Below are 25,860 nucleotides of genomic sequence, written 5' to 3'. Positions count from 1 at the left end.
TGCATGGAATATCTTACTCCAACCCTTCACTTTTAGCCTGTGTGTGTCTTTTGATCTGAGGTGAGTCTCTTGTATACAGCATATACAAGGGTCTTGCTTTCTTATCCATTCAGCCACCCTATGTCTCTTGATTGGAGCATTTAAACCATTTACATTTAAAGTGATTATTGATAAGTACATAGTTATTGCCATTTTTAAATTTGTGGATAAGTTGTTTTCGTCTTTCTTCTATTTACAGAAGTCCTTTTAGTATTTCTTGCAATGCTGGCTTGGTGGTAATGAATTCCTTTAGCTTATTCTTTTCTGGGAAGCTCTTTATCTCCCCGTCAATTTTAAATGATAGCCTTGCTGGATAAAGCAACCTAGGTTGTAGGCCTTTGTTTTCCATCACTTTGAGTATCTCCTGCCACTCCCTCCTGGCCTTCAATGTTTCTGCAGAAAAGTCATTTGATAGTCTTATGGGAGTTCCCTTGTATGTAACCCTCTGTCTTTCTCTTGCTGCTTTTAGGATTCTCTCTTTGTCTTTAATCTTTGCCATTTTAGCTATAATGTGTCTTGGAGTGGACCTGTTTGGGTTTATCCTGGTTGGAACTCTCTGCACTTCCTGGACTTGTATGTTGGTTTCCTTCATCAGGTTAGGGAAATTTTCAGACATTATTACTTCAAATATGTTCTCAATCCCTTGTTTCTTCTCTTCACCTTCTGGTATTCCTATGATGCGCATGTTGTTGCGCTTGATGTTATCCCATAGGTCTCTTAAACCATCTTCATTGTTTTTTATTCTTTTTTCTTTCTGTTGTTCTGTTTGGGTGATCTCTGCTAACTTGTCTTCTAAGTCGCTGATTCGATCCTCTGCTTCATCTAACCTGCTGTTAATTCCTTCAAGTGAGTTCTTTATTTCGGTAACTGTGTTCTTTAGTTCTAACTGGTTGTTCGTTATGATTTCTACATCCTTCTTGATGTCCTCTCTAAGTTCCTTAAACATTCTTATCATCAGTATTCTGAACTCTGTCTCTGACAGTTTGGTTACCTCTGCTTCATTTAGTTCCATTTCTGAAGGTTTCTTCTGTTCTTTTATTTGGGATATGTTTCTTTGTTTCCTCATTCTGGCTGACTCTCTGTGTTTGCTTCGATGTATTAGATAGGTGCCCTGGAGTTCTTAGTTCTTGCTGGATTAGTATATAATAAATGTCCTTTATATTTGACTTGCACTACTTCGTTCTCCTCCCCTGCGTGTGCTCTAAAAGTGACTCTTGTGTTGTGTATATTGTCCTGTTAAAGAAGATCCTTAATTGCTTTTCGCTTGTGAGTAGGTGGAGTTAACTCCTAGGCTGACTAGTTGTGAGACTTGGCTTTGCCCACGCAGGGTATTCTGCTGCGTGAGGATTGACCGCTTAGATGTGGTTTGCCCTTTGGCCTCTATGTGCCTGTAAAGAATCCCCTCTGAGTGTGTCACTTGTAGGTCAAACCCGGTAGTACTCTGGCTTGGCCTGGAGTTGGCCGCTGGGTATGTTGAATCTTGTGCCTCTTAAGCTGGGCACTGGTAGGGCAATTACAGAACAAAGCAAATCACCAAGCACAACAATAACAACAAGGAAAAAGTCAAATACATTCACATGTAAAAAAACAATCGACAACCCCCACTCGACATAGGCAAAGATGTCAGAAATATAAAGACAAATCAAAACAGAACAAAAAAAAACAGCGCCAGTTGTGGCTTAAGCCCACCAAGTAATCTCCAGGTTGTTCTCAGCTATAGCACAGAGTCCCCACTCGACACAGGCAAAGATGTCAAAAATATAAAGACAAATCAAAACAGAACAAAACAAGCAAACAAACAAACAAACAAACAAAACCACAGCGCCAGTTGTGGCTTAAGCCCACCAAGTGATCTCCAGGTTGTTCTCTGCTATAGCATAGAGTCCCCACTCGACACAGGCAAAGATGTCAAAAATATAAAGACAAATCAGCACAGAACAAAAAACAAACAAACAAACAAACAAAAAAAAAACACAGCGCCAGTTGTGGCTTAAGCCCACCAAGGAATCTCCAAGTTGTTCTCTGCTGTAGCACAGAATCCCCACTCGACACAGGCAAAGATGTCAAAAATATAAAGACAAATCAACACAGAACAAAAACAAACAAACAAACAAAAAACAAACAAACAAAAAACAAACAAACAAACAAAAACACAGCACCAGATGTGGCTTAAGCCCACCAAGTAATCTCCAAGTTGTTCTCTGCTGTAGCACAGAATCCCCACTCGACACAGGCAAAGATGACAAAAATATAAAGACAAATCAAAACAGAAAGAAAAGAAAAGAAAAAAAAAAAAAAAAGACAGCGCCAGTTGTGGCTTAAGCCCACCAAGTAATCTCCAAGTTGTTCTCTGCTGTAGCACAGAATCCCCACTCGACACAGGCAAAGATGTCAAAAATATAAAGACAAATCAACACAAAACAAAAACAAACAAACAAAAAACAAACAAACAAAAAAACAAACAAAAAACACAGCGCCAGTTGTGGCTTAAGCCCACCAAGTAATCTCCAAGTTGTTCTCTGCTGTAGCACAGAATCCCCACTCGACACAGGCAAAGATGTCAAAAATATAAAGACAAATCAAAACAGAAAGAAAAGGAAAAAAAGAAAAAAAAAAAAAAAAAAAGACAGCGCCAGTTGTGGCTTAAGCCCACCAAGTAATCCCCTGCGTATTGTGCAGGTAGAGCCGGTCACCTGATGCCCAGAGTGACTCTGAGGCTGCAGCTTTAGATGCGTGGGGCTGAGGGGTCTGGACAGTAGGTTTTACAAAGTCAGTGCAGTTTCTGCCCTTGCCGGCACATATGCACACCGAGAATAGCACCACCAGCCCTGTGTCCAGCTCTCCTGAGTCTTAGGGCACCTCTTCCCTGTGTGTGTGTGTGGCCGGCAGGGAATTCCTCAGCTGCTGAAAGCTGAGTGCTGTATATACCACTTGCTGCTGATCCCTGGGAGTGCCTCCGCCAATGTAATTGCCACACCCTAGGCAGGCCAGAAAGGGTGGGGGCTGGGGATGGAAAGAGGGGTCTTCTCTTTCCCAGCCCAGCTGTGTCACACCCCACCCACAGGCCAGAAACGGTGGTATCTGGGGGTGGATGAGTCTTCTGTCTCCTAGTCCAGGGCAAACCACACTCTTCTCAGCCTCTTCCCTGGACCAAAGCCAGCGGCCAGTCTTCCCTTAGCCCAAACCCCAAGGCTCCTCTGTAATCTGACACTGCTCTTCAGATCAGGAGCCAGTTTAAGTCTCTGGAAGGGTGGGGTAGGATTGGAAGAGCGGGGAGGGGCCCAGGTATGGAGTTTAATAGTCTCAAATGCTAGATATCCTCCCTCTGCGGGAGGGAGAGGTCTGCTGTGGGACGCAAAGTAGAGTCCGGCACTTGGCTTTTGTGTTCTCTCTTTTTCCTGGGAACCCCTGCGTCTCTGCAGCTGGGGATGTGTTTGCCCGGCTCTAGGCTGGCTAGAAAGGGTGGGGGCTGGGGATGGAAGGAGGGGTCTTGTCTTTCCCAGCCCCGCTGTCTTAACACTCTTCCCGCAGGCCAGAAAAGGTGGTGGCTGGTGGCGGAAGATTCCCAGCTCCTAGCCTCCTCCCTGGGCCCGCCTGTCTTCCCGGAGCCGGGGCTCCAAGGCGCCTCTGTAATCTGCCGCTGCTCCTTAGTGCAGGGGCTAGATCAAGTCTCTAGAAAGGCGGGGGTAGGGTCAGAAGAGCGGGGGAAGGTGCCCAGGCACGGAGTCTGTGTTCCTTGTCCGGCCCAAGGACCAACTGAGGTTATTAGCTGAAGTTAATGCTGGATATGCTGCCCCTGCAGCGGGAGAGGTCCGCTGTGGGACGCAGGGCAAAACGCCCACCTCGTGGCTTCCGGGCTCTCCTCCGTCCTGGGATATCCTGCGTATCTGTAGCCGTGGGTGTGGGCTGGAATTTCACAGGCACAGGTGCGGAGCAGATTTCCACAACCCGAGGGTGGGGGCCGAATTTCTACCGCCACAGGTGTGGACCGCGATCCCAACCCGCGTCCCCACCGCCGCCGCAGGTGCGGCGTGTCTCCGCTCCGCTCCCTTCCTTCTTCCCCTGCTCGCCCAATTTTTCCCCACCTGCAAGAAATCCCTGCGCGAGTCTCTTCGCTGTTCTGCGTGATGAGCAGAGAGTCCTTTGATGGGTTATAAGCTTCCCGTTTCTGATAAGATCCGACGGAGAACTCAAAAAGTGCGCCCCGCTGCCGCCATTGCTATCCTACTGACTAAGTTCTTACGTATATAGTAAATATTTACTAGGAATATGTTCACATCTGTAGCCTAGGAAAATTCTCTACTACCATAGCATCTGGAACATGGACTGGTGTATTACCAAGTTGACATCTGCATTCTGAAGGGCTATAAAAGAACAGCACAGATGTGTCTTGGTTTGTTTGTACTCTGTTGCCTTATGTTGACATCTTCGCCTTGAGAGCTGCCTCTGTTGGATGTTCTTCTCAACCTTTGAATATCAGTCTTACCTTCTAGAGCAGGAGTCAGGGTACTATGGCTTGTGGGCCAACTCCAGTGGCAGCTGTCTGCTTTGGAAGCACAGTTTAATTAGAACACAGCCACAGCCATACCCTGTTGTGTACATATCATCAATGGCTGACTCCCTGCTACAAAGGCAGAGTTGAAGTTAACCTCCAAAGACTAAAATATTTACTCTATGGCCCTTTACAGAAAATGTTTCCAACCCCTGCTCTAGAAGAAAATAACCTGTGACGATTCAAATTCTAATTTCCCTTCTCTCATAAGCATAACAAACAATCCCTAAGTCAGTAGCAACGGCAAAGATATAAACGGTCATACGCGCATGTACACATTTGTGGTCATGCCTTTTAGCACAAAATTGTAAAATCCCTGCTTTGGACCCTTCATTTGAACTGGACTCCTGTAAGAGGTTACAGCTCCCCACAGTACTCTTTCCTACAACAGCCAAGAGCACAGGGATTTCTCCATAGGTCGCTGTGAAGGTACAATCACGTAATTAAAGGACCTAATTCTTCTCCGCCAGTTTTACTCCATGCTCATCAAGGGTCTAAACACAGGTTAGGACAGAAGAAACTAGCAGATTCCTTAAGTCCTACACCTTGAGTAGCATACTTTTCAAGATAGAAAATCAATGACTGACACGACACATACACTGATAAACATATTCAGGCATATTAATATGCTACAAATGCCATAAATCATTAGGGGTTTCAGGAACACAAAAGAAAATCCCTCTCTTAAGTCTCAACGTGAAGAAGGCCCCAAATTTTAAAAGAATAAGTTTTAAGGGTAACTGCACTAAGGATTTGGAGGACAAATATATGCTTATACATGTATTTATAACTTTTAGGCAGTATGTATAGAGACATGAAATATTTATACATGGACTGATTTTTTTATTAGTCAATAAAATCATTACTCAAAATGTCTGCTAGTGTTGGACTCTGCTTCTTTTCTCTCTTTGGTTACTAAAGACAGAAAATATCTAGCTCTTTGCTAAAATATTAACTCTACCCTTTAGCAAATATTCTCATACTCCACCCAACAATAAGAATCATCATGTATTAGCATAATATAAATTAAATCCATGAAGCACTTTAATGTAAGTCATTTCATTCTCATTTCTCTGAAACCTTATATAAAGTGATAGAATATGTAGGCCGACAGACTTATTGAAAAGAAAATAGAAATAGAAGAGGTTCATTTCACCTTCACATGGTGGCTTTCTCATGCAGAGTTCAGATTTCCACATTTGTATCCCTTTAAAGGATTTGATATGCAGAAAAAGAAGAAAGGATGATGGTAAACATTTCATCTTAGAGACACCTACCGACCACCATATTCCAGAAAAAAAACAGTGTCTTAAAACTTACCTTTTACTGATGTGTTTGGTGGAGGGCCTTCCATTCGCAAGTTCCACGGAGGGTCCCCTTGGTTAGCAAAATCCCTCATTTTCAGATAGCTAATTGTAAGTCGAATGATGGACGCCTTGTCAAGCTGGCTAGTGATGGCTGCAGGAAGAGGCAACAACTTGGCCAATTCATAGAACTCAAAATTTTCTTTTCCCCGGCGGGAGCGAGCAGCATCTCGGGATTTCTCCTTTCTCAATGCTTGTAAACTGAAATCAAAGGAGTGGAAAACTGTTTTTTAGAACATGTGATCAGACAGAGACTACTTTCTTTGTATTTCTTATTTTTTCCCCCAGCGAAAAGCTACCAAAATCTTCTTCAAAAGACCAGGGGCCATAGTGAAATGAGTTCCAGATAATGTCCACAATCACCATAAATTCTACCTCTGGACTTATATGCCATAAACTCAAGTGCAATTACTAAAAATTGTTTGCTTCTTAGGTTTTTTCCCTCCAATATGACCATGCATTAACATGTATTCATTGTTTCTAAGACATAAGATTTACAGGTGATGCTTGATGTTTTCAGCTATAAGCAATTTAAAAAGACTAGGCTTGTATTCACATATCTATTCTCAAGCTAATGATTATGATCAGTTAGCTGTTATCATTACAGAACCTTAAGCCATGAAAAGGACACATTTTTTTAAAAATGTATTTCAATTATCATACTGGAAAAAAAGGGTAAACACACACAATTCACAGAATCAACAAATAAAATGTTGATGTGCTTCCAGGCCTCAACAAAGCTCAAGACCTTTAGTAAGATAAAGAAAACATCCCATTAACACTGAAGATTTCAATGTAACTTTATAAATGTGCTGGTAATTAGTTGATAAGAGAATGCTTTCATTCTTCATTAATGGACATACATTAGTAGATGGATAGAATCTCTGAAATACTAGAGAATAAAATACATTGCTCAGAAAAGTCAAACTTTAAGATAATATGAATTTAATGTCAAAAGATAAAGCTCTGTATGGGTTATTAAAATTTATAAAAATTATAGACATATTACTTCACAGAAGAGGCAACAGGTAGAATCCAGCATTTTTCTTTAACTTTTCATGTGTATTTCTGTTTGAAGTTTGCTCACATTGCTGAGGGCAGAATTTGGCACAACTGAAGTTGTGTATGAGCATCAGACAGGAGAATTCCACCTACTCTGAATTGCTGCTTTGTGTCTGACAAGAAATACATTCAAAATCAGACCCTGATGATAGATAATTGGGCAATATTTACAATAGCCAGGTACTATTAAAAGCATTTGTACTGTGTTTCCCCAAAAATAAGACCTAGCTGGATAATCAGTCTTTTGGAGCAAAAATTAATATAAGACCCAGTCTTGTTTTACTAAAAGACTAAGTATAACATAATATACTACCTGGTCTTATATAACACTGGGTCTTATGTAATATTATATAAGACTGGGTATAATATGATATAATATAATATAATACAATATAATATAAGACTGGGTCTTATATTAATTTTTGCTCCAAAAGACGCATTAGAGCTGATTGTCTGGCTAGGTCTTATTTTCAGGGAAACACGGTATGTATCTATTTTATTGAACTCTGAAGGCACTTTCAAACTTTGAATCTAGCATTCGGCTTTCCCACTGTAAAATAACAAGAAAGAGACATGCAAAAACAAGGAAGGAAGCCAGACCAGCGGAATAGATCAAAATGAGTTCAGAGTGTGACTCCAAAGTCTAGTAGTATAATATGGACAGTAACATTCCATATCACATTATGGCATACCTGATACTGTTTGTGGTGTAAACACTGTATTCAGCGCAGACACTCAAAATATCTTATTGAACATCTAGGTGATTTAAGTAACGCCATGATGCTCTGGTCAAAAACTTGCTAGGCTAATACCCCAACCAGTTTCATGTTTGCTCTATTAATACAATAGTCTACATTACTAACTAAGGTATTTATCAGAACTAGAGAAGTTAATGCTATTATTTTCCAAGTCACAGCAGTCCCAGGTGACAAAACTTTGTCTCTTGATGTCTCAGGAGGCAGAAACATTGTTAATTTACAAGGAAAAGATGTTATACTCTTTATTCCCCAATATCTTTGCTGACCTCCACTCAGTTTTATAAATGCTCAGTTCTGGCTGGTTGAAAATTATGTAAATGAAGTGACAGAAGCCTACAACCAGGATCCAGATTAACGTCTTAAGATAAAAGAATGATTCCTATCCCGCCCTTTATATAATAAAAGCAATCTACCTAACACCATTTAAGTCACCTGTGCCAAAAGAACTGTCTCTTCACACGTTTTCTCTACCACTCGTAGAGTACAGTAGTTCAAGTTCAGTGCTTTGCTCTTTTTATGTCCTTGTAATCAAATACTACTCCAGAAGGTGGGATAAATGTACTTTTTTTTTTTTTTGGTCTAGTAAATGACTATGTTGGAGCTCTACAGCAAGGGTTGTAAACTCGAAGGCTCTCGGGGTTAAGGTAGCGAATGTCAGATGAAGAAGCCTGATGGCAACTATAGCAGGGGGACAACACATAGTTTCAGCTGACTGCAGCTTTGGGCTAAGGCTCACAGGGCATTGCCAGATTTCTGGTGTCTCTATTTCCAAAGAACAAAAACTGATTTTTACACGGCACTCCCAATTTTATGTTATGCTTTAATGTTATGTTGGCTAATTAAAGTTTTAAAAAATATGCAAGCCAAATAAAATATGTCATTTGGTAAATAATAGAGCAGGGACTCATTTTACATTTGGGTAATAATTTGGGAGACCACTTTCGAAGGTAGGTTTACATATGTAAGTTTCTTTACATATGTCACTCAAACGATCACAAATCATTTGTTATCTAATTAATATTACTAATATTCATACTAGGAATTGCTCTATTCAACTGAGGAGAGGGTTAGCCAATTGTTCTGAAATTGATATTAATGCCTGGGTTTATCAATGATCTAAGAAAAAAAAACAAAAAACCAAACACTAATCCTATGGGGTGAAAAGCCCAAGATCACAGGAGGTAATCCAGTGAGCTCCAAAAGCTAGTAGAGGGAACACAGCTTCTTTTTTTTTTTTTTTAAATTAGTTTCAGGTGTACAAAACAATGTAATATACCACCCTGAAGACGCCCTATATCATCTGATCTCAGAAGCTAAGCAAGGTCGAGCCTGGTTAGTACCCGAATAGAAGATGGCTTCTGATATCAACTCAGGGAAAGGGAGTAAGTGGACTAACTAATGCCTTTGGATGCCTGGCTTAAACACTGCCCACTGACACTTGACTTTTCTAAAATAGCACTGGGCAGAACTTACTTTACCTGTTTCTGCCCCACCTACATGTTTTTCTCTTTTCCACAGCCTCCCAGCCTGTTAACAGCTAACACACACCTTTACCCTACAGGGATAATCTTCTTGGCCATAAGCTTAATGACAAAGGGTTTCCATGACTTCCAAATCACATCATTATGCAGCCATCATAGTTCAGAAGACTTTCAGAATGATAGCACTGGGTTTGCATTAAGTAGTAATTGGTTTTGAGGGCAACAGCAATAAAATACAGTCAAAGAAATTATAAAGGTTGTAGGGATGTTGATAGAACAGATGAAGGTAAAGACCTTAAGACAATGACACAGATTGTGGATTAATCTTTTGTCTGCTTTTGTGAAAGCGAGCCTACTTATAAACAATTTTCAAAGTGAATTAAGGACTACATTAAAACTTAACATAAATGTTGTATTTGTACATTCTGCTCTAAACCTAAATAAATATGATTGTATTTATAGAATACTAAAGAAAGGATGGGTTGGTTGTGCATGAGTAAAATGTTATGGTGCCAATCTCTGCCACCTTACATATGATTAAACTGCAGTAAATTACTCCCTGGGCCCAATTTCCCACTGCTAACACTCAGGCTCTGGAGAGAAGAAAGAACAGACTCTTCCCTGATCCTCAGCAAATCAAAATTTCAACTCTCTTTGATGAGGACATTATCGATATTTACCACTAATATTTACTCACCAATATTTACCACTGACAACCCAAAACAAACAAATTAATAGCCATTTTAAAAGAGACGGATACATATAGATAGAGATAAATAAAATCTACAAGTCAGTCATATACAAAATTGTGTTCATGTATATATGTATGTATATTTGGGGGAAATAGTAAATGATTTTCAGATTCTCCTTAGCGTGGGCCCATCTCCCCAACCAAAAGAGTAATAATCTTGTATCTAGACTTTCTCCTTATAAACCTTATAAAGTTAGGTTCCTCCCTCTTTTTGTCATTGCTATTGCCAGAATTAATTTATCCTGAACAAGTATCCTAGGTTTAAATAATGTTATTTAATCTACATTTCTTCTCAACATTTTGAACTTTTACTAGTTTCTAAAGTTATACCTTAGGTATACATAACAAGCAATCCAAAATTACTGGTAAGGACACTTCTTATTGAATTAAAGTAATTTTTTAAATCCTCCTATGTATTTCAAGTCCCTTTGGCAAGGTGTATGTTTTGTGGCAAAGACTCCTGGTGAAGGAGTTAGAATACCCACGCTGGCCATTTGCAAGCACTGTGATTCTAAGTCATAAAGTTGAGCCTGAATTTTTTTCACCTTCTACAATGAGGATGACAAACAAGGCATTTTTGGCAAATCCCCTGGGATCATTACAATGACTCATGATAATTCCCATGGTAGTATATTGTGAACTATAACGGGGTAAACTCCTCGGAAAACTCTAAATTTAACAATTAAGATAGTTTTTAAACTCTAAATGTGGTAGAGTCCACTTCAGAATTTTACAACAGAGAAGACTTTTAAGAAGTTGGAAAGACTTAAGAATGCCCAAAATATAGTCAACCCATCCTTAAACGTCCTTGGAAGCTCAGGGTTTAGGAGTGTGGGCTCTGTGGCCAGATTGTGGGTACTGTATTCACAAAAATCACACAATTACTAGCTGGGCAACCTTGAGTTAGGTCTCTCAACCTCTTTAGTGCTCAATTTCCTCATCTGGAAAATGGACATTTTAATTATCTACTTCAAAATATTCTTGAGAGGAGTAACTGAACAAATATATGTAAAGTACTAAATGCCTCCCATATTGTAAACATTATATAAGCATTAACTTTTATTATAACAAATATAAAACTTACCTGGGGAAAAAACACACAACTATTTTGATCCTAGTACCTCATCTGATTACCACCCTATCTCTCCATAATTCTTCACATTTTCTTTCACCAAGCTTTTCTACCACCATTTTTGACTCTAGTCACAGTTTCTATAATTCCATATACCTGTTTGCTTTCCTCAGTGTCCTCTCAGACTCATTTCTCTACTGCCACTTATGACCTTCACTTTAGTAAATTTAATTTCCCGTGTAACAACAATAAAAATAAAACCAAGGGACATAAAATCAAAGGCATCACTTTTGTTTGGCAACAACTCTAAAACTGCCTATTTTTAAAAATTCCTACCATGTTCTCTCAAATCATAGCTATCACTTTCATTAAGTTTGGTGTGATGCCTTTCTTAGCATGTCTCCCATGCTAGCAGAAGGTTTAAGAGCATGGCTCTCTGGAGCCTGTATTTAAATTCTGGCTCTCTAAAGTTACTGATTATGTAAACTTGAGCAAATCATTTAACTTATTTTGCCTCAGTTACTCTTACCTATGAAATGGGATGATAATACACTCTTCTTCATAAGATTGTGTATAAGGTTGAAATTAAATGGAGTTATTTTTGTAAAACATTTACAGTGGTACCTGGCACATAGTAATACTATATAAGATGTTTTGAATGAAAAAAATCTAAGCTCACTTTACACTGATTTTTCTATGCTTTGAGGTCCACAACGTTCATTCATAATGTACACTTGTTCTCACCCATATGATTTCTGTTCACTGGTTCTGACATATCACATACTGTACTTAAGTGAAATCAAATTCCTTTATTGCAGAGATACTGATTTTTCATTATAGTTCACCTTAAACCTATGGTTTATGTGTTGTACATCACAGGTGTACTCGCTGAGCTGTTCAAGTATGAAAATACATGTTTCATTAAAGAAAAAATAAAAGTTTAAAAATAAATGGTTTTCTGTACTAGAATAGTAAGTGGTCATTTACTAGTTCACTAATGTAGGGGGGAAAATTTTGTTTATAAATAAAAATGAACCCCCAAACACTTGTTAAAGGAATGGATTCAGGAAGAATGTGAAAACGTCTATGGAAGCCTTCAAAATTGCTATAATTATTAGTCAGAAAGAGTAAATGTGTACTCCTAGCAAAAAGATGATCTTTTAAAATATCTTCCAAAACGTCATAAATCTAAAAATTCTCTTTAATGTCAGACGAAGCCCCAAATCCAGGACCATGGAGAGCTCACCCAGAACATCCGGTGACCGGGAAATGCGGAAGTGCCGCCGCAGCTTTTATGACTTCGGTGTCCACCCTGGGGTAAGCCTCAAGCATGAAATTCTACTTGCGCCAGAAATGAGCAAACTGTTGTTTTAACAGGTGTAAAAAGCTAAAAAACAGGCACAGCCGCTATTAGAAAATCACTAGTATGAAAATGACTCAGGATTTGCAGTGTCGCTGAAGTTGCCCTGGAGCTGGACAGGGGTGCTAATTATTTATTGGACCATTTGTCCATGGTGGAAAAAAAGAGAGAACTTTGGATTTGATGACTCATTAAATTAAGAGAGCTAAGTTATCATTTGTGGCTGATCAAATTTAGCTTTGCAGAATTGATTACTTTGGTTTCCTTCCTCACAGAAATGGTTATGATGATTACGGAAGTTATACAACTGCGATCTACAGAGGATTACAAAAGCAATAATAATAATTGTCACAGAAGGACAACAGAAGTACGTCAACTTAATCAAATGCTTCTTCTCAGATGACTTCTTCATAGCCACTTTTACCAGTTTTTTTTAAATTTTGTTTTATATGATTTATAATTATATTTGTAGAACAGTTTCTGATATGGGCATTATCCATAGATCTGCACCATCTCTACATGAAAATCTTCTCTAAGCCTAAGTTTTAGCACCTTCATGGAATCTTTTGGAATACAATAACCAGACTTTATAAAAGAACACAGCATGTTTTGGTCATCTAACTGTAGGGAAAAGGAAAGATAGGATGAAAACCACTTTAAATTTCACCGTCTTAAAGTACTGCTAAGGAGTCAGACAGGCAGGCTTTTATGGATTTTCCTACTTGTTTTGCTTAGGAGAACCCAGCACTACAGCCTTCTACTATTTATCAATTAATCTGGCATGCAACCTCAAAGGAAGAAGGTCGACCTGTATTAAAAATGCAGCCATCAAAAATTCATCACAGGCTTCAGCATTTTAACTCATGAACCTTTGAACACCTGCATACTTGAGAGATCGCTGGTCATAGTGAATGGTGAAATCTATAGTTACTCCAGTACCTCCACCTACCCTGACATGAGCTGAAAGAGGCAGCTTCCCAGAGAAAAGGTGAAGATTCCATAAGCACTGCTTGCCCTTCCTTCACTACGTTCAATAAAACAGCCCACCACTCACTGACATCACAGAGTTCAAACTCAATCAAATCAGCCTACCACAAAGAAAACAAAAAATCTTTCCAGAGTATTTTTTTTCACAATGATTGTAAATATCAGCCTTCTTACACGGTATTATAATTGAGAAATGCATAAGCAACTATTGTCTGGTAGGATTATGCACAACAAAGCTTGTGAATTGAAGTCTATTAATGCTTTCCAAGAAAAGGTAATAATTCCGGAAACCTCCCTTTAATGTGTAAAGAAATCACGATAGTATATGCTAGAAGTTAAAACTGGAACCTTCAAGTTCAAGGTAAGAACTCTGCTGCTTAACTAATGCACTGCTCATAGCTGTCATCATTAATTTATGTTAGCCTCTGTAAACATCAAGAGTATAATAGGCCAATTTCACAACTAAATATAGATGCACATTTTGGCCTTATATAAATGGCAGACTGCGGCTGTAGATCATCGCTGCAGAAACACGTCAGTAAAGATGCACTGTTTGATGGTCTGATGCTCACACAATATATAAAACCAGTTGTAATGGTTGTTTGGAAGCAAAGTGTAACACAGCAGCAAAATTTCATTTGTTCCACAAACTCAGGATATATTAAGCTCGGCTGACAAAGACTGTTTGATGTGCTAAATCAGGTTGACCTTCATTCTTGCTTTATTTTTCTCATTGAACATGTGAAACGACCATTATTTCTCCCCATGTAAGAAAAGATCATGAAACTGATTGCTAAAAAAGTGTCAAAAACATCTACAACTGCTAAGATTTGACAAAGTATCAAAATCAAGATGTGTTCTTAAAATTTTTAAACTAAGATATATTCTGATTGAATAATCATGAAGCATTTTTGACTTGTGGTAAACTACATCAAAAGAGTAATTAAAGCCATTCAAATGAATGCCTTTCCCCATCTTCAGAAAAATGCCTTGTGTATGCTTGAACTTAATAATTAAATTAACTGGTGTTAGCCAATGAGCGTTTTTATTCTTAACACTTTAAATAAGAGGGTTTAATTCCAGAATGAGTCATTAGAATAGTAATAAAAAAAGCTGAGAGGTCTGAACAATCCTTTACAACCAATGTTCACCTTGATTCAAATAATCCTTGAATGAACCACAGCAAGACCAAACTATTTATTGTATGCTGTGGTGTCTGCCAAAAACCTCATGAATCTGAGCGTTTTGTTCTTCGGTTTCCCCCAGAACTTTATGCTATACAACTGGCAGTTCCATAATAATGGAAAAACTGCAGCTTTATCAAGTAATTTCTCTCCACCCAATAAACAGCACTTTACCTTGGAGCAACTTGTATATTTCACACCTTAAATTTCTATTTACCAAATCAGCTAATCACTTCACAATTGAACTCAGAACAAAAAAAAAAAAATTATCAATTAAAGTGGTTGAAACTCCTGCAAATTATCATTTAGGAATGAAGTAATTGCTTTCATCAGGGCAGAAAAGCCCGCCAGAACAGAAATGTCACTTTAGATTAGTGTTCTCACTCCTGAAGCTATGGATGACACAGCTGATATAAGACTAAATGCCAAGACCAATCAATTGCTTTTGTGGCTCTGCTCTGAGCTGCTGTAAAAGGGGCCATTTTCTAGGATCTACTCTTCATTATAGTAAATGCTATCTCCTTGGTAACATAATTCCATTTCTCATAAATTCTGTCTGAGAGCATTGTCCTAACAATGGATGTTTGTGGAAAAGAATGCTGTTGGTTTAATGCACAGAATTAAGTGTGAATGGCTGTCAAATTACTATGGTTTACTAGTTCTTAAACATAAATTGAAGTCTTATACATTAAAAAAAATTCTTGGGGAGAAATGAATGTGCTGAACAAGGGCAAGTAAGATACTGTATTTGAAGGTTCTGTGTTATTGGTTTAGAATTTTTACTATCCTAGTGTTTCTCTGTCCTGTACATTAAATCAGTCAGCTAACACCAGAGGTGGGTGAACACTTCACTTACTTTCTCGGCAGTGTAGTTTGCAAATGTGAAACCTCAGAAGCAAATATGGACTCATTAGGCAACTGCATGAGATTTGTCAATAGCCAGAATTGTGTTAAAAGGAAAAAAAAAAAAAATGTTCTTTGAGCTGAGCCCTTCCTGGAAAGCATCCAGATCTTAATTTGTGTTGTTCATCCCCCTGAAGTTACAAGAATCTGGGTTACAGGCTCCAATTAAAAGGAAATTGAAGAAGCTAATATAGTGAGAAAGCAGCAATTCCCTGCACTGCTCTCTTCAGGTCTGAAGTTTAGAAAGAGATTCAGGATCACGGGTCTTTGCCAGACATAGGATAAAGGCATTCCCATCCTGGTGAGCACACATGTGTAACCTGCATTAACAGTCACAGGAGCTGTGAGCACACATTGAGAGGAATGTCTACTGATAAATATTTGAAAGGGTCAGAGCATCGCTGCTAAAAGACAAAATGAGAGGTGATGGTGGGTACCCTGGGATAGCAGGACCTTTTACTGACCATCCAAAAGGAAACTGCTGGAATTTCTACCACTCCAAGGAACTATAGTATTACTTTTCATCATCTCAGCAGCAGGAAAGTACTCATGTTGTTTCTGCTTTTTCAGATAATTCAGTACCACCAAAGAACAGCATGGAGCTTAATATCATAATACTAAAAGCTAACATCTTTTTAAAGTTATTTTCTTTACTTCAGTCACAGTTGATAGCCAATATTATTTTATATTAGTTTCATGGGTACACCATTGTGGTTAGACATTTATGTAATTTATGCAGTTTTCCCCCTGAGAAGTCTAGTACCCTGACACCATGCACAGTGATGACAGTATTATTGACTACATTCTCTATGCTGTACTTTACATCCCTGTGGCTATTTCGTAACTACTAATTCGTATTTCTTAAACCCTTCACCTTTCTCACCAAGTTCCTCAACCCCGTCCCACCTGGCAACTATCAATTTGTTCTATTTATGAGTCTGTTTCTGTTTTATTTGTTCATTTTATACTTTAGATGCCACATATAAGTGAGATCATATAGTATTTGTCTTTCTCATTCTGATTGATTTCACTTAGCATAATATCCTCTAGATCTATCCATGTTGTTGCTGAGTAACATTCCATTGCATATTTGTACCACTTCTTTATCCAGTCGTCTATTGATGGGCACTTGGGTTGCTTCCATACCTTGGCTATCGTACATAGTGCTAAAATGAGCATAGGGATGCATGTATTTTCTAATTAAGTGTTTTTAATTTCTTCAGCTAAATACCCAGAAGTAGAACTGCTGGGTCATAATTCTTATTTTTAATTTTTTGAGGAACCACCAAACCATTTTCCATAGTGGCTGCACGAATTAGCAATCACACGAGGGTTTCCTTTCCTCCATCGATTGATATGATCATATGATTTCGCATTAATTGATTTGCAGATATTGAACCAACTTTGCATCCCAGGAATAAATCCCATTTGGTCATGGTGTATGATTTTTTTTAATGTGTTGCTGAATTGGGTTTGCTAATATTTTGTTGAGGACTTCTGCATCTGTGTTCATCAGGGATATTTTCTTTTTTGTAATGTCTTTGTCTGGTTTGGGAATCAGGGTAATGCTGGCCTCATAAGAAAGGAACTTGGGAACTTTCCCTGCTCTTAATTTTTTTGGAATAGTTTAAGAAGGATCTGTGTTAACTCTTCTTTGAATATTTGGTAAAATTTACCTGTGAAGTCATCCAGTCCAGGACTTTTGTTTGTGGGGAGTTTTTTGATTACTGATTCGATTTCATTAGTAGTAATCAGTCTATTCGGATTTCCTGTTTCTTCTTGATTCAACCTTGGAAGATTGTATGTTCCTAAGAATTTATCCATTTCTTCCAGATTGTCCAATTTGTTAGCATATAATTGTCCATGATATTTTCTTATGATCCTTTGTATTTCTGTGGTGTCTGTTGTCACTTCTCTTTTATTTCTGATTTTATTTATCTGGGTCCTTTTTTTCTTGATGAATCTGGTTAAAGGTTTATCAGTTCTGTTTATCTTTTCAAAGAACCAGCTCTTGGTTTCATTGATCTTTTTTATTGTTTTTTTAGACTCTATTTATTTCTGCTCTGATCTTTATTATTTCCTTCCTTCTACTTACTTTGGGCTTTGTTTGCTTTACTTTTTCTAGCTACTTTAAGTGTAAGATTAGATAGTTGATTCGAGATTTTTCTTGTTTCTTGAGGTAGGCTGCAGTGCTATGAATTTCCCTCTTGGAACTGCTTTCGCAGTGTCCCACAGATTTTGAGGTCACTGTGTTTTCATTTTCATTTGTCTCGAGGTGTCTTTTGATTTCTTCCGTGATCTCATTGTTGACCCATTCATTATTTACTAGAATGTAATTTAGCCTACATGTGTTTGTGTGTTTGTCAGGTTTTTTCTTGCAATTGATTTCTTGTTTCATATCATTGTAGTCAGAGAAGACGCTTGGTATGATTTCAATCTTCTTAAATTTATTGAGACTTCTTTTGTGGCCTAACATATAGTCTATCTTGGAAAATGTTTCATGTTAAAAGCTAACATCTTTGAATGCTTACTATATTTTAGCCAGGGTCTAAATGTTTGAAATATTATCTCATTTAATACATGGTTGCTAATATCAACAATGAGAGGAAAAAAGAGTAACAACTACGAAAGGCAGATAACCTTTGCTGGACAAATTTGAAACTAAAAACAGTGGTGCTTTCAGCCCCTCTTTTGTGGGGGGTCACTGTATGGGTTTTGCACTTTCCTTCCAACTTTCTGCACCCATCCCCGAAAACAGGGCAATTTCTTGTCTCAGGGAGAGATTTCCCTGGATTCCGGAGTTTCAGTGTTAAAAACAGGAAAGTCCTGGGCAAACCAGGACAGTTGCTCACACTGGAACTATTCTTGCCCCCGTCTCACAAATAAGAAGATCAAAACACAGAGAGGGAAACTTGCCCACAGTCAGTGGAGTGGGAATTTGAACCTGGGCAAGATGACTCAAGTACATCCTTCTCATGACTGCACTACATTGCCTCTATAGGAATAAAGTCTTCACGATTTCCCTTTTCCCTATCATATTTATATGACAAGTCACTGATAAAGTCTATTTGATTTATAATCACCCATATAAATTTCATAATAATTTATGAAAACATTAATTCTTTAATGAAATGTCCAAAGAAAGAAAGAAAGAAAGACCTATTTTTCAGGCTTATAAACACATTCCAATTTGGAGATGATTTGCTGTTAATTGCTCTAAGTCCCAAACTAAATTGCTTTAGAATTCAAATTCAAATGACCTTTTCTAGAGGGAAAATTCATTTTTTCTTTTAATTTTCTTTAAGTGTGATTTCAAACACTTTTGAAAGCACAGCCAAGTGGAAGGAAGCTTTTGAAAACTTTCAAGCTTGATAGGAGAAACTTGGAAAGGCGAAAGCGTGCTTTGACAGTTTGAAGATCTTTAAGTATGAAAAATGAAATTATGGTCACATGAACATGGCAAACATAACACATACATTTACCTGACATCAGTGAGCACATCATTATACTATAATAGCCTGCATTCCTTTGTAAAATAGAGAAAATTAAGTAAAATGGTCATCCTTTCTTTAAACACTATACCTGAGGCTACAGGTCCATCAGACTCAAGAGACTATATATTCTGTCCCCCACCTATCTATTTTTTTTTAATTCACATATTTTTTTAAATTTATTTTTTAAATTTATTGGGGTGACAATTTTTAGTAAAACTACATAGATTTCAGGTGTACAATTCTGTATTACATCATCTATAAATCCCATTGTGTGTTCACCACCCAGAGTCAGTTCTCCTTCTATCACCATATATTTGATTCCCCTTACCCTCATCTCCCACCTCCCCACCCCCCTTACCCTCTGAAATTCACATATTTTTATATCTCCTTTCAGCAAGTCTCCAAAAGCACAGTGTATGGTTGCTGGGGGTGTAAACTGTTACAATTTCTAGAGAACACTTTGGCCAATACATATCCAAAGGTTTAGAAATTTGTCTTCTTATAGCCCAATCTGACTAAGATGTGAACAAATATATTGCTAAAATAATATGCACTGCCTCTTTAACAAACTTTAGAAAAAATATGAAATATTCTCAAGATGCTGAACAAGGATGTTGAAAAAAATCTTCAATGGGTTGGAAAATTTTTTGCAATATGTTAAGCGATAAAAGGCAATTTATAAATCATCATATAAGTGGGATCAAACAACTGTATAGCAACATATCTACATCTATATAGATAGATACAGAGATAAAATATACCCAAATCTGGATTAATGTCCCATAAACTAAAATAGTAAGATCAGTTATTTCTACATGGTAGAAATTCTTTGTGTGTGCTATGGTGAGTACACACTGAGGCAAACTGAGTCAAGAAGGAGAAAGAAAAGTAAAGAGCCTGTCTGGACTGTCTTTGTTAATCATACATACTCACAACACCAAATCACCATAAATCCTACAGATCAGAGAGACATCACAATAAGGGACAGGGAAAATTTTTCTAAGGGGAAATCCTAGATCATCACCTAATTATTTTAACTATCTACTAGTTTGTGTGTGTTTATGTATAATCAGAAATACAAAAAAAGAACAGAGTCCGTGCTCCAAAGAGAATGTATAAGAGATCACAGAGAAAAGATTCAAGATGGCAGGGTACCTCAAATTAAGGTAAGACAATAAATTTCTACAAGTTTCAGAAGGACTAAGACAGCCATCTAAAGAGGCCTTCTGGAATTCAATAAATTTTTTGGAACCACTGTTTTCCTATAGCTAAATCTCTTCCATTTCTGGGTATGAGGGTTTTTTTGTTTGTTTGTTTGTTTTGTTTTGTTTTTTGCTTTTTTACCTTCTTTATGTATGTATGTATTTACTTATTTATTTTTAAAGAAATAATTTTTATTATTATAGATATGTATATACATACAAACACACACACACACACACACACACACACACACACACACACACACACATACACACACCGGGGCTGCTAAAAAAATGGATACAAGTGACCAAATGGATACTTTGGTCAACGTTGCTCAAGCAGTAGTTTGCCGTAATCAGAAGTGTCTGGATGCTGATGGTAACCACTTTGAGCACCTCTTGTAATTGCAGAAGTCAAACGTAACTTGTATTCATCTTTTATTATTGGTATATATTGAGTATTACAATTTTAATAGCTTTTTCCTTTCTTTAAATGTGTATACATTTTTGGGGCACCCTCTGTATATATAAAAGGACGCACATCTGCTTTGCTTACTGGGGCATCTGTGTCCTCACTTCCTTCTAGCTCTATGCTCCTAGTGTCTGGCAGTAATCTTTCCCTCCTGAATGGAGGCTGACAGCTCAGGTAGAAGAGATAGCCATGATGTCTATGTACAGAGTCTGCTACTTTATAAATTGATCAGACTAGCACAATTCTAGTCAATTTCACTCACAGCAGGTAAAAGCAAGAGAAAACATTCCTATGTAAGAGTCAGGAACTGTTTCATCTGCAGCTTCCAGCTCTCATTGTACAGTAAATCTCAACTGAAAAGCAAACACACACACACCCCCTGGAGTGATATCAGGGCAGAAATGCTACAATCTGTATATTCCCACCACTACCCCCTGTATATCTGATACAGTAAGGAACGGTATATGCCCACTTGTAGGCTATAATTTTATTGATAGACTCTGATGACATTATAAAATCCATAAAGGCAAAGAGCAAGTGATTTGCTCATGTCACTAGAAATCCAATACAAAATTACATCTTTCATTTAGAAACCTTTTTGGAACTTTTTTTTAATTAATCATGATGTATGGTTATCAATACCTGTATTTGGACCATGATGACAAGGGAGGAAAACAACATCAAGTCAATGTCTACAGAGACAAAACCCCAAACTCTTTAACTGCACACGGACAAGTCCAGATTTTATAGAGTTCTGTAAAAATTCTGAGATATATGGCAAGCAGAAAACGAGAGCATATCTGACTTATAAAGATTTCTATAAGTGTTCATTAGCTACTATGTGCCAAACGTAGATTTAGATCTTCACATGCAAAATCAAGTTTAGGTCTTTCATATTGTTCATTATACATGAGCTTGCATAAAGTCCTGAACAATCTGTGCAAGAAAAGCAGGAACAAGGAAAATAATGCCTCCTCATTCCATATCAATGTGCTCAACTCTCACATGAGCTCAATAGATACTGTGTGTCCTCATTTGGATAGCACAGATTTCGGTGAGGGGCCTATATTCCCTGGAGAACGAGCCATCCACGTACTTAAAAACATCAATCTAACAGATGCTCTTGTGGGATGAAGGTCATATGGAAACAAGTCAATGCCAAGGAAATTCTACAGACAGAGAGAGAGAGAGAGAGAGAGAGAGAGAGAGAGAGAGAGAGAGAGATTGGTTTCCTGTTGAAAAGTAAAGCATTTCCTTTCTCTCTGTGCTCAAAATACTTGTATTCCTAGGCAGGAGTTGGCTAGCTGATCCATCAAAGACAGGTCCATCTTAGCACTTCACCCTATCAGTGGGAGGTCCTGGATGGAACCAATGTGTGTATAAAAGTGATTTTTAAGCAGGTCTACACTAAAGTAATTGACAGATCCTCTAGAAAATAAATAGAGTTAATTAGGTAGGTACAGGTGGGTCCACATAAGGAAGCTATTCAATATAAGTAAAATATGACTAAGAAAATCAGCTATTCATTACAATCAAATACCAATCAAGAAGTTGTGAGACCCAGTGCTGGGCCAAGCTCTGCCACTAACAGGTGTATGAGTCCAGACAATACATTTAATTTCTCTGGTTGTATGTTTTCTTATATGAAAAGCAAAGGAACTCTTCTCTAGAACATCTTTCCCCTTAAAGAGTCCATTTTCACTTAACATTAGTGAACTACTGGGGAATATGTCTTATGTGTTAATGTTATTGCCTATTTCACCTACAGCTTTAAAGTGCTGTGATCCCCCTCCCCGACTCCTACTGTTCAGCCTGGTAGTATTGAATATAATCAAAAAGGTTTCAATAAGTACATATGCAACCTGACTCTCATGTAGGATTCAATGAGGTTGCACGGTTATTAAACTCATGAACAATATAAGAAAAATGGCTTAACTAAAATTTCTGATTAATAACAGTGAAATACTCCCATCTCCACTTCTCCAGAGGAAATCCTGGGACTTTTCCAGAACTGACAAAGCAGAGCACAGAACAGTTAACCTCGAGTTACAGTTGATAATAAATATCAGCTGTCTAAGCGGAAAGAAGAATACAGTTTTATGTAAGAGTTATAGCTTTGTTTTAAACATACTTTTTTTTTTTTTTTTTTTTTTTTTTTTTACTGGTGGGTGGGAGAGAGTCAAATGATGGGAAAACTTGCATTGTTAAAGTGTGCCTGTTTACTCTCTCCATATAGTAAAATGCCCTGGAACATTCCTACAGAATGTCAACCATCTGGATCAAGCAATCAGCAAACACATGTTGGTCGCTGTCTAGCGTCAGGCTAAATCCAAATCAATCAATAATCTATATCTGGTGAGCACCAGTATTTTTGGCCTCATATAAATACAAATGCAATTTCCCCATCTGTCACCAAGGTATGTAACATTTATACTGTTTTTTAATCTGTTTGCATAGCTGACTCCATCGTTTTCCCAAAACACAGGCCAGATCCCATGGGATGCGCTGTTCTGCAACTGAGCTGAAAGCAACCACCACATCACCTTCAAAACCCATGAAGCCATTGAAAACATCACTAGCCAAAGAAGTGATGTGACTACAACATTCCACCGAGTGACTCATGCCTTTTTAACTTGCTCAGAGGTATGTGACTATTGGAATCATATCAGACTGCATTATTCTTTAATTGACACATAAATCTGATTTGCTGTTAAATAATACTTACTATACATACAAACAACATAAGCAGGCCCCAATGTGTAATGTCTGAAATGACTTTAAGTACTAGGAAAAAACCAGCAAGCTCTATGAACCACCTGTTAAATAAAAATGAAATCTCCTTTCAATGGAAATGTGTGGAGAATGTTAAATAGCATAAACAATGTTTACATTAATTTCACTTGAGCTTTTGCAGGCTAGAGTAGCACATTTTTAAGCAGCTTACAGTCTTGATTTGTTAGTGAATAATATTTAGCTTAAAGTTCTGGAAAGCCCCAAACTACAAGTATTCGAAGTTTGGGGTGAATGAAGGTGGAAGCTTAAATGGGAGAGACTAAAAGAGAAAAGCAAGTACCTTTACAAAGAGCTATTATACCCGATAGGCTCCATGCAAGACAGTTGAAATGTGAGCTTCAGTATTCAAAATAGAAAGGATACAATCATATGTCTGGTTAACTTACAGGAAATAGTTCCAGAGACAATTTTACACTAACTACAGTGATTTGGGCAATTTTTAAAAATAATACCAGCCAATTTCTCTCCATTATACTCTGCTGGCAGAAAATAAAACATTTTTCTTTGAAATGATTGCCTTTGGTTTTGTTAAATCATGCATTCTGTCAACATGTGGTCACCATTTTTACATGATCTTTCTGCTTCCCTAGAAAAGAATGAATTCACAGCCTGAACCCTGATATAAATATGTAATCTTACAACTGTTAAGGCTTCTTCCATTACTGCAAAATGAAGAGATAAGAAATTGATGTGGTATCAAAAGAAATGAAACCAAAAAAAAGATGACCAAATAAGTAGAAAACTCCGATTCTTGCATCGACTTCATAGCTAAATGAAGAAAATGTTCATGCTGATCATTTTTCTTACCGTAACACAAAGAGAACGTGTGAAGTTCATGATTTTAAAACACTAACATTTGAAAACTCTGTTTATATCAAGAGATGTGTTCTAGCAACTTTGCTATAGCCTGCAAAAGGTTAGCGGAACAGAGGTTGTAATAAAGTCTTAAAATCAGAAAGACGTTATCTTGTCATTAAATAAAGGCTTTGGGGGTACAAATGTAAAATGCCTGGGCTGTAATTGCTTCCACTATGTCATCCACCAGGATGGAGATTCTTATCTTCATCCTACAGTTTGTACATTTTGAAAGCTAAATTCTTTTGCAAAAGTGTAGGTATTTGTTGTGTTGTTACCCTTCTGGACCTTTGTTTAGTGATACAGTGAGAGTGTACTTCTTTCTAAGACAATCACTGCAATGTTGCTGCCCCCCAGTAGCCAGGATTTCCTAGAGTGGGCAATGAGAAAGCATCCTTGATAATGTTGGTTTTACTTTACACAATAGTTTGGACCTATAGTGCATCTCAAACTAATTTTTAACAACAACAACAAAAGTTAATCCTAAGAAAAACAACTAACTAAGATACATTAAATGGGTCAAGAAAAAAAAGTTTCCAGATAAATCTCGAATTGGATACAAATATAAAGGGCCAAAACCAAGTGAGAACTTTTATACATGGAAAGACGTGGCAAAGGAGATAACTCTAACACCCAGAAAGGAAGTACTAGCAACTTGACCAGACAAAATAGGTGTTTTAAGGGTATAGGTATTGGAGACAGTCATTTGTTTCCTTCCCTTTGTATAGTTAATATGTAAAGTAAATTAAAATATAAACCACAGAGGATGTTACTTAAAAGGAAGTTGTATCACTGAGTAGCAGGTGAGGCAAACATTTACGTAAGATCTCATTTGAGGCAACACTGCTTGTGATAGAATCGTCTGATTCTCAACAATACAATCTCCATGTCAGGGCAGAGAAAAACTAATGTTACTTCTTTGTCAAAGTAAAAGTTCAGGTTACTGTAATAGAACTCAGGTGGAACTTCCAACTAGCCAGAATGCTTTCTGTAGTCTTACCTTCTTGAGGGAGGAAAACACAAGGGAATCACCCAAAACAGCAAATGTAACATTTCTTTTTGCATTTCCATCAACTACAACCTCTCTGATTTTTGTAAAGTAGATATTTCTCCCCATTTCCTTCACTGCCCACAAATCCATTCTAGAGTGACTGACTCAGTTCGGGGGGGCGAAAAAAGTGACCTGAGTCTTGGCAAAAATCTGAATAATCAAGATAAGACCCAGTATCCATCAGGATCTCCTACTCCTCGAAGCTCGGAGAAGCACTGATACCTAGAAAGCATCACTAAGTGTGGAGAGGACACCAGCCTTGTCCTCTCTGGGCCTCAGTTTTCTAATTTGCAAGATGGAAGAAAAAAGCACATAGTAAATGTGTCTAAGTTTCCCCCACACACACACCCCCCATCAGTTCTAAAATTCTTTTCATTCCAAGAATTTCACCCAGGGAGTTAAAACGAAAAGTTTTTTGCCTACCTTAAGAAGAACTGAACGATAGTTAGGTAGGATGCCGTATTTTCTAATCAGACATCT

At 37.7% G+C, this 25,860-nt stretch overlaps 1 protein-coding gene across 10 annotated transcripts in view; it reads right to left on the bottom strand.

Annotated features, from left to right (window-relative positions):
• NPAS3 (neuronal PAS domain protein 3) overlaps positions 1-25,860 on the bottom strand; it is an 856,235-nt gene that overhangs the window by 596,610 nt on the left and 233,765 nt on the right. For 6 of the 10 annotated variants that reach the window (XM_074328134.1, XM_019754550.2, XM_019754551.2 and 3 more), the window contains 2 exons: positions 5,912-6,156; positions 5,748-5,798 (listed from right to left, as the gene is read on the bottom strand). In XM_074328134.1, coding sequence (XP_074184235.1) covers positions 5,748-5,798; positions 5,912-6,156 — 296 coding nt within the window. The remainder of the gene's footprint in view (positions 1-5,747; positions 5,799-5,911; positions 6,157-25,860) is intronic. The other 4 variants (XM_019754555.2, XM_019754553.2, XM_019754557.2 and 1 more) reach the window with 1 other exon arrangement.

Source organism: Rhinolophus sinicus, linkage group LG03, assembly GCF_036562045.2.
Source record: "Rhinolophus sinicus isolate RSC01 linkage group LG03, ASM3656204v1, whole genome shotgun sequence".
Taxonomy (NCBI): domain Eukaryota; kingdom Metazoa; phylum Chordata; class Mammalia; order Chiroptera; family Rhinolophidae; genus Rhinolophus; species Rhinolophus sinicus.
Note: the sequence above shows the minus strand (reverse complement) of the source record. Positions and strands in the feature narration are given on the sequence as shown.